This window comes from Prunus persica, chromosome G2, assembly GCF_000346465.2.
Source record: "Prunus persica cultivar Lovell chromosome G2, Prunus_persica_NCBIv2, whole genome shotgun sequence".
Lineage (NCBI taxonomy): Eukaryota > Viridiplantae > Streptophyta > Magnoliopsida > Rosales > Rosaceae > Prunus > Prunus persica.
The window spans coordinates 3740355-3762617 of record NC_034010.1 but is presented as its reverse complement, the minus strand read 5'-3'; the positions used below and the strand labels follow the sequence as shown (position 1 = coordinate 3762617).

General features: G+C 36.5%; 2 protein-coding genes and 2 pseudogenes across 4 annotated transcripts; 3 read left to right on the top strand and 1 right to left on the bottom strand.

Annotated features, from left to right (window-relative positions):
- LOC18785094 lies at positions 6681 to 9992 on the top strand (annotated as a pseudogene). The gene is made up of 5 exons (XR_002270346.1): positions 6681 to 6835; positions 6962 to 7179; positions 7393 to 7640; positions 7975 to 8249; positions 8786 to 9992. The product of XR_002270346.1 is annotated as a protein NRT1/ PTR FAMILY 5.4 (transcript).
- Positions 11882 to 21321, top strand: LOC18787601 (two-component response regulator ORR10). 2 transcript variants are annotated; one of them, XM_020558357.1, is made up of 6 exons: positions 11882 to 12285; positions 12431 to 12540; positions 12650 to 12727; positions 12970 to 13040; positions 13130 to 13205; positions 21023 to 21321. In XM_020558357.1, exons 1-6 carry the CDS (start codon positions 12183 to 12185, stop codon positions 21140 to 21142), a joined length of 558 nt encoding a protein of 185 aa, XP_020413946.1. In that variant the 5' UTR covers positions 11882 to 12182; the 3' UTR covers positions 21143 to 21321. The 2 variants fall into 2 exon arrangements, with proteins under 2 accessions (XP_020413946.1, XP_007220067.1); XM_007220005.2 differs by lacking the exons at positions 11882 to 12285; positions 12431 to 12540; positions 12650 to 12727; positions 12970 to 13040; positions 13130 to 13205 and adding exons at positions 19676 to 20102; positions 20248 to 20357; positions 20467 to 20544; positions 20787 to 20857 and having other exon boundaries at positions 20947 to 21321.
- On the bottom strand, positions 14032 to 15888 carry LOC18787551 (mitochondrial succinate-fumarate transporter 1). Its single transcript, XM_007218452.2, has 2 exons — positions 15805 to 15888; positions 14032 to 14957 (listed from the first exon to the last, which is right to left on the bottom strand). Exons 1-2 carry the CDS (start codon positions 15886 to 15888, stop codon positions 14328 to 14330), a joined length of 714 nt encoding a protein of 237 aa, XP_007218514.2. The 3' UTR covers positions 14032 to 14327.
- LOC18786616 lies at positions 15928 to 17502 on the top strand (annotated as a pseudogene).

Below are 22263 nucleotides of genomic sequence, written 5' to 3'. Positions count from 1 at the left end.
ATTGGATGTCGGATTTATTCGCTCCCACAAATGCCTCCAGCTTCTACATGTCACATATGGGGCATGTAGGAGATGTGAAGTACTTGTTGGGCCTTTTAACTATAGTTGAGCTATTTTTGAAAATTGGGCTCCTGTTTGGAAGAGGCTTTTGAGATTCCTTCTTTGAGTTGGGGCCAATTGCGAGACTAGCTGAGCAGCAATGCTGTGTTAAGGCTAGTTTAGATCAGGTAGTTGTTGAGCTGGCCAACCGGTGCAATGTTTTGTTATGGTATGTCTCAAAGTGTTGATCTGGTTTACTCACATATCCAATAGTTTTGTTATATCTGGATTCTTGTGACTAACTTCTGTCTTCTACTTGCAATTGATGAGATGAGTAAAAAAAAATGTATCTTATGTGATACGTAGCCAAAGTTTGCCAAGCCATGAAAATATGAAGGTGTTCCAAGCTAGAGATGTTGAAAGATGAAAACATCATGGTCATGGCTCGGATGATCAGCTTGATGAAAAGGATTAGCCTCAACCAGCGTGTTTGGAAAGAGGAAGCATGTTCCTTAGGGAATTGGCTGTTCTATTCTACCTCATCAGTGATGAAAAGGTTAATATGCTTTTTCCGAATGAGCCTTCTACTTAAGGTGCACATGATACCATCACAAATAAATATGCGGCTGAGAAGCAGGTAACCGATGAGGATGAAGTCGACAAGCATGCGGTTGAAGAGAGTTGATGTGGCTGAGGAACAGGTAGTTGATGTGGCTGGTGACGAGCATGCGACTGAGGAGAATGCAGCTGACAACCACATAGCTGATGAAGCTGGAGCCGAAAAGAATGGGACTAATAAGACTAGAGTTGAGGAGGACGTCAACAAGAGGGAGTCTCATGTTGAAGTCTCAAAATAAATGAAGACTTTTTCTTATTTGTAGCTTTATTTTTCTTTAAGTATTGGTCTCGGTTGACCACTATGTATGTTTTTATGAACTTGGGCATGTCGGCTGCTTGTTAATATATTTGAACTTCTGGATATGTTGATCGATGTTCTTTCCCTTTGAATATGAGTCTGCTAACTGAATGTACAACTTGTTTGTGCTTGAATGGACAACTATAACCGGGGCTATGAGTTGTCACTTGGGTGGGCAACTGTAGCCGAAGTTGTATGTTGTTGCTTTGGTGGACACGTCAACCGCTTGGTTGGGCAGCAATAGCCAGAGTTGTGTGCTGTCACTTTGGTGGACCTGTTGGCCTCTTAGTTGGACAACATAGCCGGACTTGTGCGATGTCACTTAGGTGGACTTGTTGGCCGCTTGGTTGGACAACTATAGTAGGAGTGTTGAGTTGCCTCTTACGTGAACCTGTTGGCCGCTTGATTGGACAATTATAGCCAGAGCGTTGAGTTGTCTCTTATGTGGACTTGCTGGCCGCTGGATTGGACAACAATAGTCGGAGATGTGCGTTATCACTTAGGTGGACTTGCTTGCCACTTAGTTGGACAACTATAGCCATTGAGTTGCCTCTTACGTGGACCAGAAAGCCGCTTGGTTGGACAACAATAGCCAAAGTTGTGAGTTGCCTTTTACATGAGGGACCAGAAGCTTGACTGACCTCATTCATGGATTCTTAATATGCAAATTTGGGACTCATACATACTTACTGAGAATAGAAGATCAACCAGAGTTAAAATTCTGTTATCGTTAAGAACCGTATGGAAAGACGAGTATTCAAGGTTGTAGAATCTCCAATGCCTAAGTCAATAGATGGTCCCAAATAGGCACATATCATACTGAAAGAATGAAGTTATTCTGTTCAGGTGCTGAAGAACCTCTTGAATTCACATTTTTTGTGATCTGCTGACCACGTGGCTGAGTGAGTTACTATATGCTTGACCTTGCGCATCTCCTTAAGGATGCATGAAATTTTTACCCACCCTTACGAAAAAAGTGTCATCCTCTGCTAAGGGCTACAAATATTCAAAGTTGGACTTCTCGAATTTGTCTTTTTGCGATTTACTGACCACGTGACTACCTTGACGAATCTAGTAGCCGTTGGTTTGAATTCCTTTGAGTATGGTGATGTCCTCTACTGAAGAGTTAATATTTCTTGAATGAAAAACTTTCTTCGAACTGAAGTGGAGTGCACTTAGTCATCTGCTAGGAACTAAGCTTATCTTTTGTTGTAGTAGGACATCAATTACTACTAATAAACTGCAGCTCGTACAATGGTCTTTTCTTATTCCTCCTCAAGCAGATCAATGTTAATCTTCATCTGTTCACAGTTCGGATCAATGATGTCCACCACAATGCTCATGGATGGGACAGTGATATAAGGATGAATGATTGTCTCGGTTCAAAAGGATAAGGAAAATGGACTTTCATTAGTTCATTTGTGACAAGCCCATAGTACTTCGGGAAACTTGTCTATCTATTTTCCCCTGGCGCTTTCCAATCTCTTCTTCAGGCAGTCAATCATAAATTTGTTAGAGATCTCTGCTTGATTGTTGCCTTGCATATATCTTGGAGTAAATATGTGTTGCTTTATATCATACTTCGCCTCTATACATTTAGTAAAGTAATCGGTGACAACAATCATCATTTCCTTGGCAAGTGTCGATGGCATAGGACCCACTAAGTCAATGGTCCATTGCATGAATGGCCATGTGTTGTTCTAGGGGTGGTATACTTCTGTGGGTAGACTAGGAACGGGCTTGTATCGTTGGCATCGATCATATCTTTTGACATACGCCGTGGAATCGTAGCTCATGGTAGGCCAGAAGTAGCCTAGGCTTTCTGGAAGAATGATCTTCCTTAGAGTGATTTCCACATTCGCCATCATGAATCTTGAAGATCTCCTCAAAAGTTTGAGGATACTTTATGCTGTGATATAAGGACAATTTGACCAAAATATTATCTACGAACAAGCTTGTTGCCCTAAATGTAGTATCTTGCGGCTTTCTGATGGATCTTCCTAGCCTCGGACTTTTCTTTTGGCAAATTTTAATTCACCAAGTAGTCAATGATGAGGTTTTGCTAGCTAGGAGCCTCATCGATATGCATTAAGTATGTCTACTCTGCCTCTTCAATGCTTGGCTGATCAAGGTGCTCGACCAGGATTGAGCACCTGAATTAGGTGTCCTGCGCTGATCACAGGCTTGCCAGCGCATCTGCATGAGTATTCTTTGCCTGAGAAACTTGCTAGATAGTGAAGGTCGTAAATGCCTTCAAAAGTTCTTGAACTTTGTTAAGATATTGGATTATTCTTTAGTGTTTTGTCATGTACTCCCCTTAGGCTGAATTAATGATAAGGTAGGAGTCTTAATAGATGGATTAACTCTTGATCGACAATTCTTTTGCTAAGCGCAGTCCAGCTAGCAATGCCTCCTACTCTACTTCGTTGTTTGAAGCTTGGAAGCTAAGTATGATGGCTTACTTCAACATAGTTCCGTCCGGGGTGACTATGACGACGCCTGCTCCAACTCCCTTATGATTTGATGCTCCATCTACGTTCAACTGGCATGTTTCTTTGGGTTGGTCAGGTTCGGCGGAGGAGCTCTCATATTCTCTTGAACTTTCCTTGTTTGTGTTGACCAGCTTCCCTTCTTCGGCTGAGGATAGAGTGAATTTTGCAACAAAATCTGCTAAACCCTAGGATTTTATAGCAGTCTTCGGCCGGTAGAAGATTTCATAATAACTCAATTCAATAGCCTATTCCATGAGTCACTGAGAAACATCGAGGCTATGAAGAATTGATATCAAAGGAAATTCTGTCATAACGATTATTCAGTGAGCTTGATAGTATGGTCTTAAATTTCTCACAAAAATTACAAGGGCCAAAATGAGTCTCCATTTCTCGGATAGCGAGTTTCTGCATGGAGGAGAGCTTTTGATGTATAGAATATTAGATGTTGTGCCTCCGGCTCTTCTCATATGAAAGCTAAGCTGACTGCTGAGTTGGGCACTACCAGGTAAATGAACAAGTTATACTGTTGAGTTGGGCACTGCCAAACCGAGGCTTGATATTCAGAAAACTAGGACATTTGGATGTTAAGGGTTATACATATGTAGATTAGGCCTGTAATATAACATATAGACGTTCTACATCTGATTACTTCACTTTCATTAGGGGTAATTTGGTTACATGGAGAAGTAAGAAGCAGAATATAGTGGCTCAATCTTCAACTAAGGCAGAATACAGGAGCATAACATAGGGAGTTTGTGAGCTTCTTTGGCTAAGGGTACTCCTGTCTGAAATTGGTTTTCTACCAATGAAAATTATGGAGCTTTCTGTGACAATCAAGCTGCGAGAGAGATAGTAAATAATCCAGTTCAAGATGACAGAACTAAGCATGTTGAAGTGGATAGGTATTATATCAAGGAAAAGCTGGTAGATAAGCTAATGGATATACCATTTGTGAATTAGAAGAATAGCTGGCAAATGTCTTAACGCACGCGGTGTTAGCAAAGGTTTTTCATGACTCATTTGACAAGTTGGACATAAGAGATATCTACGCACCAACTTGAGGAGGAGTGTTTGTGTGAGCCATAATTCATGAATCCTGTGATCCCTGATTTCCTGGTTTTATCCTATTACCTAATTAGAATAGGTATCTAGTTAGCATTGCTTGGTTTGGGAGTTTGCCTCACATGAATGAGGCGATTAGGATATGTAGTTGTGACAAAGTTTAAATATTGTAAATAGCACATTTTTTATAAAAATAATATATAATAAAATGATTGACTATATTTTTGGAATGTTATATTTTCTAGGGTTATTTGTTTTATTAGTCCCTGAACTTAGATCCGATTTGCATTTGAGTTCCTCAATTTTCAAAATTGTTCATGTGGTCCTTCAACTACAGTCTCGTTAGGACAAATGGTCCTACTGTCAATTTTATTAACTTTTCAGTTAAATGCATGGGTAAAATGATATTTTTTTTTATAATTTTAAATTGATTAAAATATGAATAAAATATTAAAAACCAAAAAAATAATAATTTCAAGTTTTTACGAATAAGAACTAATTTTTAATTTTTAGTTTGACTGAGGATAGGAATAAGATTTTTTAATTTTTAGTTTCTAATTTTTTATTTTATTTTTTGGGTGAAATGAATATTCAGAAATATGTAAGTTATTTTTAGATATCTGGTGTGTTCTAAAATATGATTGACTTTGTCATTGTCTTATAAAATATGTATATGTTTGGCTATCTCTTTGCCTTAACACTCCAACTCTCTCTCCTTCACTCATATGTGCAAGCAAAGTCCTCTTTACACACACATACACAAACATACAAAAAGGTGCTCTATCGAATGAAGACGTCAAAAAAAGGAAATTGATGGTGGCGATATCAAATTTCTTGTCATTCCAACTAGGCTTATTATCACAAAACGTCCCTAAAGTTTACGAAACTATCAGATTGCATCCTTAATATTTTTTTTGTGTCATTCGTGGTCTTTAAGGTTAGTATGTGTGATCACAAATGATCCCTGTCGTTAGGTTTCGTCAAAAACTCAATTAGTTTGCTAACGTGGCATATATATATTTATCACAAAACATCCCTGACGTTCACTCACTTATCACAAATGGTCCCTGCGAAAATTTTTAATTCCAAAATTTTATGGATTTTAAATACATGTGACACTATATTATTGTAGATGTGAGCTTCATATATATGCCACATCGACAAACTAAAGGAGTTTTAAAAAAATAATTTAAAATTCATAAAATTTAAAAATGAAAAACTAAGGGTTTAGGGTTCATAAACAGTCCTCAAGATTAAAATCCTTCTGTCAGTGGTTTTTTCATTTATAAATAATTTAAAGAAGAAAACTAAAATTTTATGAATTTTAAATTAAAAAATTAAAAAATTTCGTAGGGACCATTTGTGATACGTGTGTGAACCTCATGGATGTTTTGTGATATATATATATATATATATATGCATGCCACGTCAGCAAACTAACAGAGTTTTTGACGAAATCTAATGGCAGGAACTATTTTTGATCGCATATACTAACCTTGAGGACCATGAGTGACACAAAAAAATATTAAGGATGCAATCTGATAGTTTCGTAAACCTTAGGGACGTTTTGTAATATTAAGCCTTCCAACTAATATGCCTTTTTTGTGATACGCAATGTCATGTTAATCCAGTTTAGATAAGTATTCTCTTATCTCTCCCCATGGTTAGATGTCAAAAGAAGTGCGAATTTTAATAATTTTCTTTTCTTTGGAGTTTTGGAACTCTAGTCATAAAACCGAATTAACCCACTGAACAATAGAGAAAAAGAAAATTGTAAGCATATAAAAGATTTGATATTTGGTCACTATTGCTAAAATTTTCATTGCTCCTAGTTTGGATTTTGCCCTTTTTAGACATACGTATCAAATTCTTCCACGTTATTCGTCACAATTTCACATGCGTCAAATATATGATAAGTCTTAGAAAATATAGCATACTATAATGCCGTGTAAAGACAAATTTTTTCTTAAAATCATCAATAACATTTATTGAAATTTTTGTTTTAATACAAGCGATGAGCTTTTAAAATAGTCGGTGATGACATTGACAGTTTGTGCATAGATCTCACGAGCTGAATTGTAATAATCACAGTCCTCTTAATAGTATATTTTGCCTCATAAAAATCATCAATATGACTCACATACACGTGGGTTTCCTCCTTCCTCCACTCACACCCAAATTTGCATAGAAACCTCAGAAAATAATTTCCCACTTCGCCATGTCCAATATTTCAGCTCTCTAACACCATCAATCATGAACAATATTGCTTCTCCTACACAGGGAAAACCTGGTAGGGGTGGCTGGAATGCTGCTATATTCATCATCTGTAAGCTATTTAATTTCTTTTTATTTTCATCTTTTTTCTCATTTAACTCTCACAATTATCTGAATTTCTTTACGGTTCATTAATTTTATGAATTTTATTTGTTTGCTTGATTATTATTAACTGCAGTTGTTGAGGTGGCCCAGCAGTTTGCGTTCTATGGGTTGGCAAGTAACCTCATCACGTACCTCACAAATGTTCTGGACCAGCCCTTGGCCACGGCGGCTAAGAATGTCAACACCTGGCTCGGTGTCTCATCCGTCTTCCCCGTGCTCGGAGCCTTCGTTGCAGATTCGTATTTGGGTCGCTTCACGACCATCCTCTTCTCCATCACCATCTATTTCATGGTAAACAAAAACAAATTCATTATTATTTTTTCACTACTTCATATATTTAAGTATATATGTGTAGGATGCTTTTGTGATACGTAAATCAGATTTACAGTTTGACAACATAAGTATGTTAATTATGTGTAAAGAAACCAAGAAAACATTGCTCGTGTTGAGTACTTATATATATCTTTTGTGTTCATGGATTGTATATGATATATCATGTTATAGGGCATGGTCCTTTTAACTCTCTCAGTCTCAGTAATTCATTCGCAAAGTCGCCGAGCGGTCTTCTTCGTGGCACTGTACATTTTATCGTGTTGCCCAAGGGCAAAAGCCGTGCGTGCAAACTTTTGCGGCAGACCAGTTCGATGAGAACAGAGGAGGAAAGAAAGGCCAAGAGCTCATTTTTTAACTGGTGGTACTTGGGTTTGGTGTTTGGTGCCACTTCTGCCACACTCGGAGTTGTATATCTCCAGGTAAAATCTACGTTTGAGATCCCCACAGAATTATTTATATTATAATAATACATAAAGAAGAAGTTGGATATGAATTATTTGTGCGGTCAATTAAGTTGGATAAACTACATAATTGGACCCCAAAAATATTTTATTCGTTAAACTACCTTGTTGCCTTTCATTGAATTTCTTGTTTCCTCTCTCTTTTCAATTCAAACTAATATTATAAAAATAAAATAAAAAAACTTAAATGGTCATGGCGTCAAGGTCAAGGTTTGTAAGTCGTGTTATTGTAACAAGCTTGGCTCATCTGTTCCCTCTTGCATTAATTTAACAATTTTTTCTTTTCTTGTAGGATAATGTTGGGTGGGGATTAGGGTTTGGCATATTGGCAGGGGTCGTGATGGTGTCACTATTATTATTCTTGGTGGGAATTAAGAGGTACCGGAAGCAAAGGCCTCCTGGCAGCCCATTTACGACGCTGGCACAAGTATTTGTGGCAGCAGCTCTGAAATGGCACGTGAATGAGATACTCAATTGCGAAAGTGTGTATTATGGAGATGAGAAGGGTGGAGCCATGGTAGAAGGTCAACCTCAGGCTCTAGTTTTGTCTCGTACTAATCAACTGAGGTAACTTTTATAATTAAATGCTAGTAATTTTTGTAAACCAATGGCTACGAGATTTCAACTCAGGATACCTTTCAACGTTAGGGAAAGAAGTATCTTGAAATCTCGGGACATCTTTCAATGTTAGGAAAAGAAGTATCCCTTATCAATAACTATGTTTTTTTTATTTTTTTATTTTTTTCTATTTTAACTTTATTATGACCAAGAGCTAGTTGATTAATATTGCACAAAACACTTTGTGGGGCCGCACCAATTTTATGTTAGTGACTAGTAAAGTAGGTGTTGCCAACCTTTAGTGCCCTAAAGCCAATCCCTCAACCTCTACACACTTTTATGCTAGTGACAAAGCAGCATACGTATAGGTGTGCCAACCTCTACTGCCCTAAAGTCAAACCCTCAAGAACAAAACTCATCACAAAACGAATATAGTTGTTTTTCCCATTTGTAGTTTAGGAACAAGACATGGGCCTTCCCTTGCCCTTTTCTTTATAGTAATTTCAATTTGCAGGCTTATTAACTTGTTGAAAAACAAAATGCAGATTTCTGGACAAGGCAATGATGATAGACGAAGTAGATGCATCAAACCAAACCAGAAACCCATGGAGGTTATGCTCTCTCAATCAAGTGGAAGAAGTGAAGCTTGTCCTCCGACTCATTCCCATATGGTTAAGTTGCCTAATGTTTGGTGTAATCCAAGCCCAACTTCACACCGTCTTCACCAAAGTAGCACAACAATCCGATCAATCGGTCCCCATTTCCAAGTCCCTCCAGCATCACTTCAAGGACTTGTTGGCATTGCCATCTTAATCGCCGTTCCAATTTACAACCGATTTTTAGTCCCGCTAACCAGAAAATATACTGGACACTCCTCAGGCATTACCGTGCTACAAAGAATCGGGATCGGCCTAGTTATATCAATACTCAATATGGTTGTGTCAGCCCTAGTAGAGGCCAAAAGGCTCGACGTTGCAAAACATTATAATCTCATTGACAAGCCTAAAGCAATAATACCAATGAAGGTATGGTGGTTACTCCCACAATACCTAATTTGCGGTGTCTCCGACGCGTTCACAACCGTGGGACTTCAAGAACTGTTTTATGATCAAATGCCAGAGCAGATGAGAAGCATGGGGGCAGCGGCTTTTATTAGTGTTATCGGCGTTGGCAGCTTCATAAGCTCTGGTATTATAAGTATTGTGCAGTCCATTACCTCAAGAAATGGTGAGAAATGGCTTGGGGACAATATTAATCGGGCTCACCTTGATTACTTCTATTGGGTGCTAGCAGTTTTGAGCACACTGAGTTTGTGTGTTTATGTGTTAATTACAAGGGCTTTTGTGTACAGAAAGATTGGAGGAGAAGAGAAACTGAAGGCAGAGATGAGCTTATTTGCAAAGAACCATGATGGAGGAGAGACATGAGACATAAAAGGCAAGATTAGAGCAAGTACAAGTCTAAGACTCACAAACTTAAACTTAGGATAAAGTGCTCTACCATTAGCAGCTAGAAGTTAAGCTCGACAATTACAAGAAGTAATTATTTATTTGCGAGGAAACACATTCTGCGATTTAGGTATATAGGTCGTTGATTTTAAGTTCAAATACCTTGAAATAATGTGCAAGAGACTTATAGTTCAAGGGGTAAGAGCATTTACCTATGCACTCAAAGTCTTAGGCTCAATCCCACCAATTATTCCAATGAACATGCTCGAAGCAGATTTTTTCTATTGAATTAAAAATCCGAAATTTGAATGGCAAGGATTGAAGGAAATGATCAAGTTGTATATAGGAAAACCTGAACAAAGGATATGATTTGATTTGATACTTGGGATCATGGTTTCAGGGATTTGATTGTTCTTTTTCCTTTTGGTTAAAAACGAGACCAAAGGGGTGGGGGAAGATTCCAAATCATGCAAGAGAATCAAGGAGAATCACTAGAGATTTCATTCGCGCATGCACTAAAAAACAAGGACAATGTTGGGTTGGGGACGTTGGGGTGGGGTGTTTCATTATTTACAATCACTAGCTACAAATTTTCTTCTTTTTTATTTTATTTTTATTTTTTTCAAGTCCGAGTGTCATGGTTGAATCTATAATTCATTCAATTTAGTACAAATAATTATATTATTGTAAAATTCATATTCTTCTTTGAAAAAGAAAAAAAAGAAATAGTATATTATTGATGAGCAAATAAAAGTAGAAAGCAACTATGTGTCGAATATGGGTAAATCTTCTCTAGTGACCAAATACATGTTGAATTGATCTGGAGAGAATCAAGCACATCCCAAATAATGACTAAATCCACGATCCAACAACCAGAAGCACATGTACTCAGACCTACAATACAAATCTACCGCACAACCACAGAAACGAAAAATCCATATAGAAAGGCAAAAGCTAAAAAAAATAAAATCCTAAGTAGAAAACAAATCACAATAAACTCCTAAAGAATTTCTGAAAATTATTAATCTAAAACAAAACTAAGAAATAAGATTACCGCTCCACATCTTCCAAGCAACCCAAAGAAAATCATAACAGCATTGTAGAATTCATCTTATAGCTTCAAGTGTGGAATTAGTGTGACACGTGTTCATGACTTCATGACTGATGTAGTCGATACAATGATACAAACATTTTGTTCCGGCAGGACTGCCCCTTCGAAAGTCACAAAGGACATACAATTTGCCAAGAAAGTACACATGGAATTTGGTATTATTGGGTTGAAGTTGGTCATGCACGTGCATGGAAACGTCTCTCTTACTGTGTATTCTTTCAATCTTGTAGAAAATATATTTTATATGTCCTTATTTCACCAAATTTATTCTTATTAAATAAAAATAAAAACAAATATATTGAGGACAAGCAACTAATATAAGCTTTTTTTAATAAGATATAAAATAAAAATCTCCCACAACTTTTTTTAAGTCCCACTATTTTTTCCCCTCTTGTGATAACTATCATGCTCATATGTATAGCATTGGTGAAATTTTGACATGTTTAGTTACCCACTAAACCGAGAAACTTAGCTGGGAAATCATTGAATTGGAATTGAATAAATTATTCTTTTAGTTGATTTCAATCTTGATTTTGAGGGTATACTCATATAATTTTTATTTTTTTATGTGTTAGTAAATGTGAGTGTTTATAACGAATGGATATTGGAATAATTCCAATTCCTATTTTTCATGTGTTTATTACATATAAGGGATTTAAAAAAAATTATGTGGGTTCCACACGTTAAAATCTGTAATGGAATATCCTTCAAATCAAGTGAAATCAACTAGAGGAAATTATTGATCCGATTCTCATGCCTTGATTACCCCATCTATATTCCCCGATTCATGACTTCTGTTATCTCTAATAAGCAAAAATGAGATGAGAATGTGTGCAATTGGAATTATTCTACTGCCCTAAGTACCATGCTAGCATTCGTGAAATTTTGTGACTAGACCAAATGGTTGCGTCAATTTGTTTTGAATTGGATCACAAGATCGTATATATATTTTCATAAATAAAAAATCCAAATAGATGTCAAAATCTCGTTTAAAAAATTTGAATGGGGAAAATACCTCCAAAACTAAACAGTAATACCATTAGATAATGGATTGGACCGAAATGGTCGTTCTGAAAGGTCAAATGGAATATAATGAACAAGTCCACATTTTAAACAGTAAAAAACAGCACCTTCTTTGCTTCTTCACTAATTCAAAAATCAACCAAGAAGATCCTCCAGATTCTGGACGAAATCTGTCGGATCTTTCTTTCCAAACTGTCAGATTTTCAAGAGGATTTTCTGTATCTCTCTGACTCCGATGGCTTCCCATTTAAAACCCACCCACCCTTTCTTCCCTTTCATCATCTTCTGCTCTTCTTCTTTTTCTTCCTCCTCCTCTGTTCCTGGTGTTATTGCTTTTGATATTACAAGAGTTCATCAATCATGGGTTTGTCTGCAGAGGCCCAATTTCATGTTCTGGCTGTTGATGATAGCGTTATTGATAGAAAGTTGATTGAGAGACTTCTCAAGACTTCTTCATACCAAGGTATTATATGTTCATGGAGTTTTTGGTTTCTTTTAGAAAAGAAAAAAAAAATGGTTTTGTTCAATTCTGCTTTTGAATCATTGTTCTGGCTTTAATTGAGTGCTAAAATATTTCTGGGTTGTTTTCTTTTTGTCAATTTCTGCAGTTACTGCTGTTGATTCTGGAAGTAAGGCTTTGGAATTTTTGGGTTTGCATGATCAAGATGATCAAATTGATGCAGATATTCCCTCTCTGTCCCCAGATAATCATCAACAGGTATATATGTTGTTTCCTGTTGATTCAATTTTGAGACTTTTTATTTGAATTTCTGTTTTGCAATTTCATCAGTCTGATCTGATTCATTTCCCCCTGCCTCTTTTTACAGGATGTAGAAGTAAATTTGATCATTACAGATTACTGTATGCCAGGAATGACAGGCTATGATCTTCTCAGAAAGATTAAGGTAAAAAAAAAAAAAAAAAAAGAGGACCCAAAACCATTATGCATCTTACTTTCAATTCAGCAAAGATTTGAGGATCAGTATTAGAATTCACAATTGGAATTGTTTCCAGCCCAAAACCATTTCAATCAAGCTAAAATTTGGGCCTAGTCTTGTATAATTGGAGTTGCTATTGTCCATGAATGAATTATTAAACTTGGTGCATCATCTAGGATAGACTAATAAAAGTATACTTTGATTTGCAGGAATCTCATGTTCTTAAAGACATACCAGTTGTTATTATGTCCTCAGAGAATGAGCCATCAAGGATCAACAGGTTAGGGGAAATTTCAGATCTCAAATTAGGAATGCTTGGTTCATTTTATGATCATGATCTGACATGTGGCTTGATGGGTTTTTGATCAGATGCTTGGAGGAAGGAGCAGAAGAGTTCTTTCTAAAACCAGTGCAATTGTCAGATGTGAACAAGCTTAAACCCCACATGGTAAATATTTATGCATACATCACTATTCATGTATACAGCACTATTCATGTGTACAGTACATTTGCCAATACAGTTATCATCCATGTGTACGGCATTATGAACCAATACGGTACTGTTACATCATTAAGGAACCCCAGGTCCTTATTTACATGTCAAGGATCAAGGACCCTCAAGTCCAATCACATGTTTACAAATATAGTACCGGAGAGACTGCCAGCTCTCATATTAGCATCATCATCAAGGATCTTCAAGTTCTGATGTAATTGTATGATGAGGATCAAGGAACTTCTGGTCCTGATCTGCATACTGTAAAAACTTATCATACAGCACATTTAATCCATAAAATAAATTGCTGGTAAATAAATTACTGGTATGGACGATAAACCCGCACCACACTTTAAATAAATGTAAATGTGCGGTAAATTAAATTCATAAAGTAAAGGTGCTTGTATGGACATTAATTCTGTTCCATACATTTAAATAAAAGTAAAGGCGTGGATGATAAACCCGCACCACCTTTTTAAATAAATACTGTTGTATGGACGATAAACCCGCACCACACTTTAAATAAAATAAATGTGCGGTAAAGTAAATTTCATAAAGTAAATTTCATAAAGTATGAGGGTCAATTCCACATCATACTTTAAGTAGAAGTAAATTTGCGATAAAAGTAAAGGTGCTTGTATGGGTAATAAACCTACACCATACAGTAAATAAAATAAATATGGGGTTAAAACCACCACCGAATAAAATAAGAAAAAGTTAGTATTAGTAACGGTTTCCCACTGATAATATGTTTAGTATTACCAAGGGTCCATTTTGTTAAAGGTTAGTAATAGAATGGCAGATAAATATAGTATATTATATATATATACTTAGAGGAAATAGGAAATAATAGAGAAGATAAGGGAGCAGAGATCTTATCGCTTATTCTTTCGGTGGGTTTTGCTGTTCTCATCAAAAGATGCTTCAGCACTTTCCTTTACTTCCATGTAGGATTTTGCTTTCCACTAGGCTGATCAACTTGCTGTATCCCACTTTTCAATAAATATACTCTAGCATAGGCTCACTTTTTAGGCATGCTTGCTAGATCTCCAGTGCCAGCACATCCTGGTGAGATCAAGCTGAGTTGCTCGGCCCATAGAGCATGTAACTCCATACCAGGCGCATGGATTCCTGCCAAGCTGCCAATCTCTCATACAATCCTATTACTTGGTCAGCCACAGTCCACACAATGGCCTGCCCAGGTGGTATCCTCATGAGCCGAGGCAGCAGTCCTTTCCACAAGGCAAGAAGCCCTTCCTCTGCATATATTGTCCTGATAGCATGGATCATGCCTTTGTATTTCATCTGGCCATCCACACCTCGGCTCTGAGCCATCAGTCTTGTTTTCACAACATCAAAGGGACCCGTGCAAACGGGACTTGCTGTGCCTGCAAGGAAACCCGATATCATAGACTGCCATGGCAGCAGGACCCTCCCATCTCCTTCATGTTTCTTCCACAAGAGAACGTCAAAGGCATTTTTGGCTGTAAACATGGCAGCCTGATTCGTCCCATTGCGCATAACAGTTGGAGCAGCCCCTGACCAGAGCCCAAGGATACCTTCATCCCGGATGATCATACGAGCACAGTGAATAGGACCCTTATACTTTAGAAGATCATGACTCAATCCCTTCTGTTGCTGCAGTCTCCGGCAACGACCACCATTTGTATAAGTAGAGCTGATCAGATCATCATGATCTTCTTCCTCTTACCCATCAGCAGCTAATGTCCTCCTTGAAGACTTTCTTGAGGTGTTTTTTGATTATGGAGTTGAGATTAGGGCAGCTAGACTCGTAGAAGGACCACGAAAGCCCTTTAACCACAGAAACAGAAGGTTGTGCCTCTGAGACACAAAACAAAGAAGAAACAGAGAGAAGAAACCAGAAGCAGAGAGAAAAAAGTGAATGAAGCAGAAGAAGAAGCAGCCATGGTTATGTTTCTCTTTGTGTTTGTTTGGCTGGGTTTCATTAGAGAATTCAGCTGGTATTGTTAAAGCGAATTCGTGCTGATAACGTGTTATAAAACCAAAGAATTGAGGAGAGAATTTGGAAGCAGAGAATTGTTGTTCTCTCTCCAGTATTATCTGTGTTCTTCGATTATAAGGAGGGGTGAACCCTTTTGTAGGCAAAGTCCCTCCCAACATGTGGTGGGCTCCACCTTATCACCTTATCATTTACAACACTATTTGATTTTTTTATATTAATATTTTAACTTTATAATGATCAAGTGCTAGTTGATTAATATTGCAAATAACCCTTAGTGGGCCTACACCAATTTTATGCTAGTGACTAGCAAAGGTAGGTGTTGCCAAACTCTAGTGCCCTAAAGTGATCCCTCAACCTCTACACAGTTTTATGTTAGTGACAAAACAGCATATGGTGTTGCCAACCTCTACTGCCCTAAAGTCAAACCCTCAAGAACAAAACGAATAAAGAATTAATAATTTGGGAACTTTTTTTTTTCTTTCTATTCTCTAATAATTTAGGAACTTTGACTACCCCAAGAATCAAACTCTATAGCTTACATTCCAAGTAGCAAGCGTCCAAACCAACTCTTTGGTCTAGTCCTATTTGTCTCCAGTTATTAGTGGGAGGAGGTCTTATGTTCAACACACGTGAATGATGAGGATGATACATATTTGTGATAAGTTTCTATCAAGTTGTGGGGATCACGCCATGAAAATCCAGTATGTAACAGAACCACACCGTATCGACAATGCAATGTTAGAGCATCCACAGTGGGAGGATGTATTTTCGGGCGTGTAAAGCCACTTTTACATCCTCTTTACACCCCGGGGGTTGTAAATATGATTTTTGCTCCAGTTGTGAAGATATAAATCTAAATATGTATAATTGATTTCTTTCACATTTTCTACTGTATGTCCCACTTTTGTCCACTTTTTCTCACATTTTTTCATTTAGGTCCTACCTACAAGAGATGTAAAAAAAGATATATATGTGCATCTAAATTTGCATCTCATGGTGGTGATGCAAATTTACACTCATTTACACCTCTCCATTGCCGGTGATTCTGATCACAAAGAGTGTATATTTAACATACATCTCATTATACACCCTCCCATTGTGGATGCTCTTACAATATTAAACCGAACATCATATCACTACAATTCTCAATAAAAAATTAAGCGGAAAGCCAAGAAATTACAATACCTTCTTATTGTTTTGTCCAAATGCCTTCATAAATTATTACTAATACCTTTTTTTTCCCCAAGTTGTTTTTCCCATTTGAAGTTTAGGAACAAGACATGGCCATTCCCTTGCCCTTTTCTTTATAGTTATTACAATTTGCAGGCTTATTAACTTATTGAAAACCAAAATGCAGATTTCTGGACAAGGCAATGATCATAGACGAAGTAGATACATCAAACCAAAACAGAAATCCATGGTGGTTATGCTCTCTCAATCAAGTGGAAGAAGTGAAGCTTGTCCTCCGACTCATTCCCATATGGTTAAGTTGCCTAATGTTTGGTGTAATCCAAGCCCAACTTCACACCTTCTTCACAAACAAAGTAGCACAACAATCCGATCAATCGGTCCCCATTTCCAAGTCCCTCCAGCATCACTTCAAGGACTTGTTGGCATTGCCATCTTAATCGCCGTTCCAATCTGCGACAGATTTTTCGTCCCGCTAAACCAAAAATATACGGGACACTCCTCAGGCATTACCGTGCGTGCTACAAAGAATCGGGATCGGCCTAGTTATATCAATACTCAATATGGTTGTGTCAGCCCAAGTAGAGGCCAAAAGGCTCAACGTTGCAAAACATTATAATCTCATTGACAAGCCTAAAGCAATAATACCAATGAAGGTATGGTGGTTACTCCCACAATACCTAATTTGCGGTGTCTCCGACGCGTTCACAACCGTGGGACTTCAAGAACTGTTTTATGATCAAATGCCAGAGCAGATGAGAAGCATGGGGGCAGCGGCTTTTATTAGTGTTATCGGCGTTGGCAGCTTCATAAGCTCTGGTATTATAAGTATTGTGCAGTCCATTACCTCAAGAAATGGTGAGAAATGGCTTGGGGACAATATTAATCGGGCTCACCTTGATTACTTCTATTGGGTGCTAGCAGTTTTGAGCACACTGAGTTTGTGTGTTTATGTGTTAATTACAAGGGCTTTTGTGTACCGAAAGATTGGAGGAGAAGAGAAACTAAAGGCAGAGATGAGCTTATTTGCAAAGAACCATGATGGAGGAGAGACATGAGACATAAAAGGCAAGATTAGAGCAAGTACGAGTCTAAGACTCACAAACTTAAACTTAGGATAAAGTGCTCTACCATTAGCAGCTAGAAGTTAAGCTCGACAATTACAAGAAGTAATTATTTATTTGCGAGGAAACACATTCTGCGATTTAGGTATATAGGTCGTTGATTTTAAGTTCAAATGCCTTGAAATAATGTGCAAGAGACTTATAGTTCAAGGGGTAAGAGCATTTACCTATGCACTCAAAGTCTTAGGCTCAATCCCACCAATTATTCCAATGAACATGCTCGAAGCAGATTTTTTCTATTGAATTAAAAATCTGAAATTTGAATGGCAAGGATTGAAGGAAATGATCAAGTTGTATATAGGAAAACCTGAACAAAGGATATGATTTGATTTGATACTTGGGATCATGGTTTCAGGGATTTGATTGTTCTTTTTCCTTTTGGTTAAAAACGAGACCAAAGGGGTGGGGGAAGATTCCAACATCATGCAAGAGAATCAAGGAGAATCACTAGAGATTTCATTCGCGCATGCACTAAAAAACAAGGACAATGTTGGGTTGGGGATGTTGGGGTGGGGTGTTTCATTATTTACAATCACTAGCTACAAATTTTCTTCTTTTTTATTTTATTTTTATTTTTTTCAAGTCCGAGTGTCATGGTTGAATCTATAATTCATTCAATTTAGTACAAATAATTATATTATTGTAAAATTCATATTCTTCTTTGAAAAAGAAAAAAAAGAAATAGTATATTATTGATGAGCAAATAAAAGTAGAAAGCAACTATGTGTCGAATATGGGTAAATCTTCTCTAGTGACCAAATACATGTTGAATTGATCTGGAGAGAATCAAGCACATCCCAAATAATGACTAAATCCACGATCCAACAACCAGAAGCACATGTACTCAGACCTACAATACAAATCTACCGCACAACCACAGAAACGAAAAATCCATATAGAAAGGCAAAAGCTAAAAAAAATAAAATCCTAAGTAGAAAACAAATCACAATAAACTCCTAAAGAATTTCTGAAAATTATTAATCTAAAACAAAACTAAGAAATAAGATTACCGCTCCACATCTTCCAAGCAACCCAAAGAAAATCATAACAGCATTGTAGAATTCATCTTATAGCTTCAAGTGTGGAATTAGTGTGACACGTGTTCATGACTTCATGACTGATGTAGTCGATACAATGATACAAACATTTTGTTCCGGCAGGACTGCCCCTTCGAAAGTCACAAAGGACATACAATTTGCCAAGAAAGTACACATGGAATTTGGTATTATTGGGTTGAAGTTGGTCATGCACGTGCATGGAAACGTCTCTCTTACTGTGTATTCTTTCAATCTTGTAGAAAATATATTTTATATGTCCTTATTTCACCAAATTTATTCTTATTAAATAAAAATAAAAACAAATATATTGAGGACAAGCAACTAATATAAGCTTTTTTTAATAAGATATAAAATAAAAATCTCCCACAACTTTTTTTAAGTCCCACTATTTTTTCCCCTCTTGTGATAACTATCATGCTCATATGTATAGCATTGGTGAAATTTTGACATGTTTAGTTACCCACTAAACCGAGAAACTTAGCTGGGAAATCATTGAATTGGAATTGAATAAATTATTCTTTTAGTTGATTTCAATCTTGATTTTGAGGGTATACTCATATAATTTTTATTTTTTTATGTGTTAGTAAATGTGAGTGTTTATAACGAATGGATATTGGAATAATTCCAATTCCTATTTTTCATGTGTTTATTACATATAAGGGATTTAAAAAAAATTATGTGGGTTCCACACGTTAAAATCTGTAATGGAATATCCTTCAAATCAAGTGAAATCAACTAGAGGAAATTATTGATCCGATTCTCATGCCTTGATTACCCCATCTATATTCCCCGATTCATGACTTCTGTTATCTCTAATAAGCAAAAATGAGATGAGAATGTGTGCAATTGGAATTATTCTACTGCCCTAAGTACCATGCTAGCATTCGTGAAATTTTGTGACTAGACCAAATGGTTGCGTCAATTTGTTTTGAATTGGATCACAAGATCGTATATATATTTTCATAAATAAAAAATCCAAATAGATGTCAAAATCTCGTTTAAAAAATTTGAATGGGGAAAATACCTCCAAAACTAAACAGTAATACCATTAGATAATGGATTGGACCGAAATGGTCGTTCTGAAAGGTCAAATGGAATATAATGAACAAGTCCACATTTTAAACAGTAAAAAACAGCACCTTCTTTGCTTCTTCACTAATTCAAAAATCAACCAAGAAGATCCTCCAGATTCTGGACGAAATCTGTCGGATCTTTCTTTCCAAACTGTCAGATTTTCAAGAGGATTTTCTGTATCTCTCTGACTCCGATGGCTTCCCATTTAAAACCCACCCACCCTTTCTTCCCTTTCATCATCTTCTGCTCTTCTTCTTTTTCTTCCTCCTCCTCTGTTCCTGGTGTTATTGCTTTTGATATTACAAGAGTTCATCAATCATGGGTTTGTCTGCAGAGGCCCAATTTCATGTTCTGGCTGTTGATGATAGCGTTATTGATAGAAAGTTGATTGAGAGACTTCTCAAGACTTCTTCATACCAAGGTATTATATGTTCATGGAGTTTTTGGTTTCTTTTAGAAAAGAAAAAAAAAATGGTTTTGTTCAATTCTGCTTTTGAATCATTGTTCTGGCTTTAATTGAGTGCTAAAATATTTCTGGGTTGTTTTCTTTTTGTCAATTTCTGCAGTTACTGCTGTTGATTCTGGAAGTAAGGCTTTGGAATTTTTGGGTTTGCATGATCAAGATGATCAAATTGATGCAGATATTCCCTCTCTGTCCCCAGATAATCATCAACAGGTATATATGTTGTTTCCTGTTGATTCAATTTTGAGACTTTTTATTTGAATTTCTGTTTTGCAATTTCATCAGTCTGATCTGATTCATTTCCCCCTGCCTCTTTTTACAGGATGTAGAAGTAAATTTGATCATTACAGATTACTGTATGCCAGGAATGACAGGCTATGATCTTCTCAGAAAGATTAAGGTAAAAAAAAAAAAAAAAAAAGAGGACCCAAAACCATTATGCATCTTACTTTCAATTCAGCAAAGATTTGAGGATCAGTATTAGAATTCACAATTGGAATTGTTTCCAGCCCAAAACCATTTCAATCAAGCTAAAATTTGGGCCTAGTCTTGTATAATTGGAGTTGCTATTGTCCATGAATGAATTATTAAACTTGGTGTATCATCTAGGATAGACTAATAAAAGTATACTTTGATTTGCAGGAATCTCATGTTCTTAAAGACATACCAGTTGTTATTATGTCCTCAGAGAATGAGCCATCAAGGATCAACAGGTTAGGGGAAATTTCAGATCTCAAATTAGGAATGCTTGGTTCATTTTATGATCATGATCTGACCTGTGGCTTGATGGGTTTTTGATCAGATGCTTGGAGGAAGGAGCAGAAGAGTTCTTTCTAAAACCAGTGCAATTGTCAGATGTGAACAAGCTTAAACCCCACATGTTGAAGGGTAGGGCTATGGAAGACCAATCCAACAACAACAAGAGAAAGGTCATGGAACAAACACAAACACCAGAGAGAACAAGAACAAAGTATAATGATTTGGAAGTGACTTCATGATCAATTGATGTTGTTACTTTTTTTTTTTCAAGTATAATGTAGGACACTCATCGACTTACAGAGGATCGATTGTCAACCGTTGATATATGTGAATCTCACCGTAGATCAAACATACATCAGCTTCTAACAGTTGAAAAACCAAGCTTGTCACTATAATATACCCAGAAGATTTCTCTATATTTGTTCTCTTTTTTCCTTCCTATATTTCAAGCTTGATTATACAGGCTCCATAGGGATTTAGATTTCCTCAAAGACAGAAAAAGAGTCATGTTCAGAAATCTTCAAATTTAGATCTAATTGTAAATTAACAGAGAGAAAAATATTCATTGAATTTTGTTGGTGTCTTGCCAGGCAATTATGTAAGAAATAAAAATACTCGCTGGTTATGACTTTTATAAATGGGCAGATTTTGTAAAAGGAAGCTAAATTTTTTATTTTTATTTTCTTGTTGGAGAAGCTAAGAAGTATTTGAAATTGACTTTGGGAAGGTGTGAACAATTACATGATGTATAGCTTGACCGTTGATACGTTCATGGTGTTAAATAAATTAGGTAACCTAGTCATAGAAGCTAATATTGAAAACAATGATTTAACCCCTTGCAGTTTAGATTATCGTTTGTATTTTTTTATTTTTTATTTAGTGTTGGAATAGAGAAAATTAATATTAAGCACAAGAGATTTGTAATTTAAGTGATTAAGAACATTTGCCCCTACACCCACGAGGATCTATATCCAATCCCCCCATCCTAAATATGGGTTGTATTAAAAAATATAAATATTGCTACTAGGCAAAACTCAAAATTTTATAAACAACATAGGTTGTAAAACAAGAAAATTGTTAAATTCAGCATGGAAATAAAATATTAATAATTGGGAGTTGAGTGTTATTTTCAAATTTCACCACACTGTGATTTTAGAAAAGAAGCAATGACTGTCGTCATCACCATTGCCACCACCATCCTTGTGTTAATTAAGAGGCTGTAAAATAATAAGTGTGCGGTGCTTCATAAAGTGCAAAGAACAAAATTTATGCAAATATATATATATATTCTAGAAAAGGAAAATACTATAACAATAATCAAGGAATAATTGAGTGAGGCTAATGGAGATCGATAGGACGA

What these genes read in the sequence shown, in the direction of transcription:
- LOC18787601 (XM_020558357.1), top strand. Translation starts at nt 12,183, where the DNA reads ATGGGTTTGTCTGCAGAGGCCCAATTTCATGTTCTGGCTGTTGATGAT. An exon ending in CAAGACTTCTTCATACCAAG is followed by an intron (nt 12,286 to 12,430) that starts GTATTATATGTT and finishes CAATTTCTGCAG; the next exon opens with TTACTGCTGTTGATTCTGGA. An exon ending in TGAACAAGCTTAAACCCCAC is followed by an intron (nt 13,206 to 21,022) that starts ATGGTAAATATT and finishes CTTAAACCCCAC; the next exon opens with ATGTTGAAGGGTAGGGCTAT.
- LOC18787551 (XM_007218452.2), bottom strand. Translation starts at nt 15,888, where the DNA reads ATGTATCATCCTCATCATTCACGTGTGTTGAACATAAGACCTCCTCCC. An exon ending in AAATAGGACTAGACCAAAGA is followed by an intron (nt 14,958 to 15,804) that starts GTTGGTTTGGAC and finishes GATGGGTAAGAG; the next exon opens with GAAGAAGATCATGATGATCT.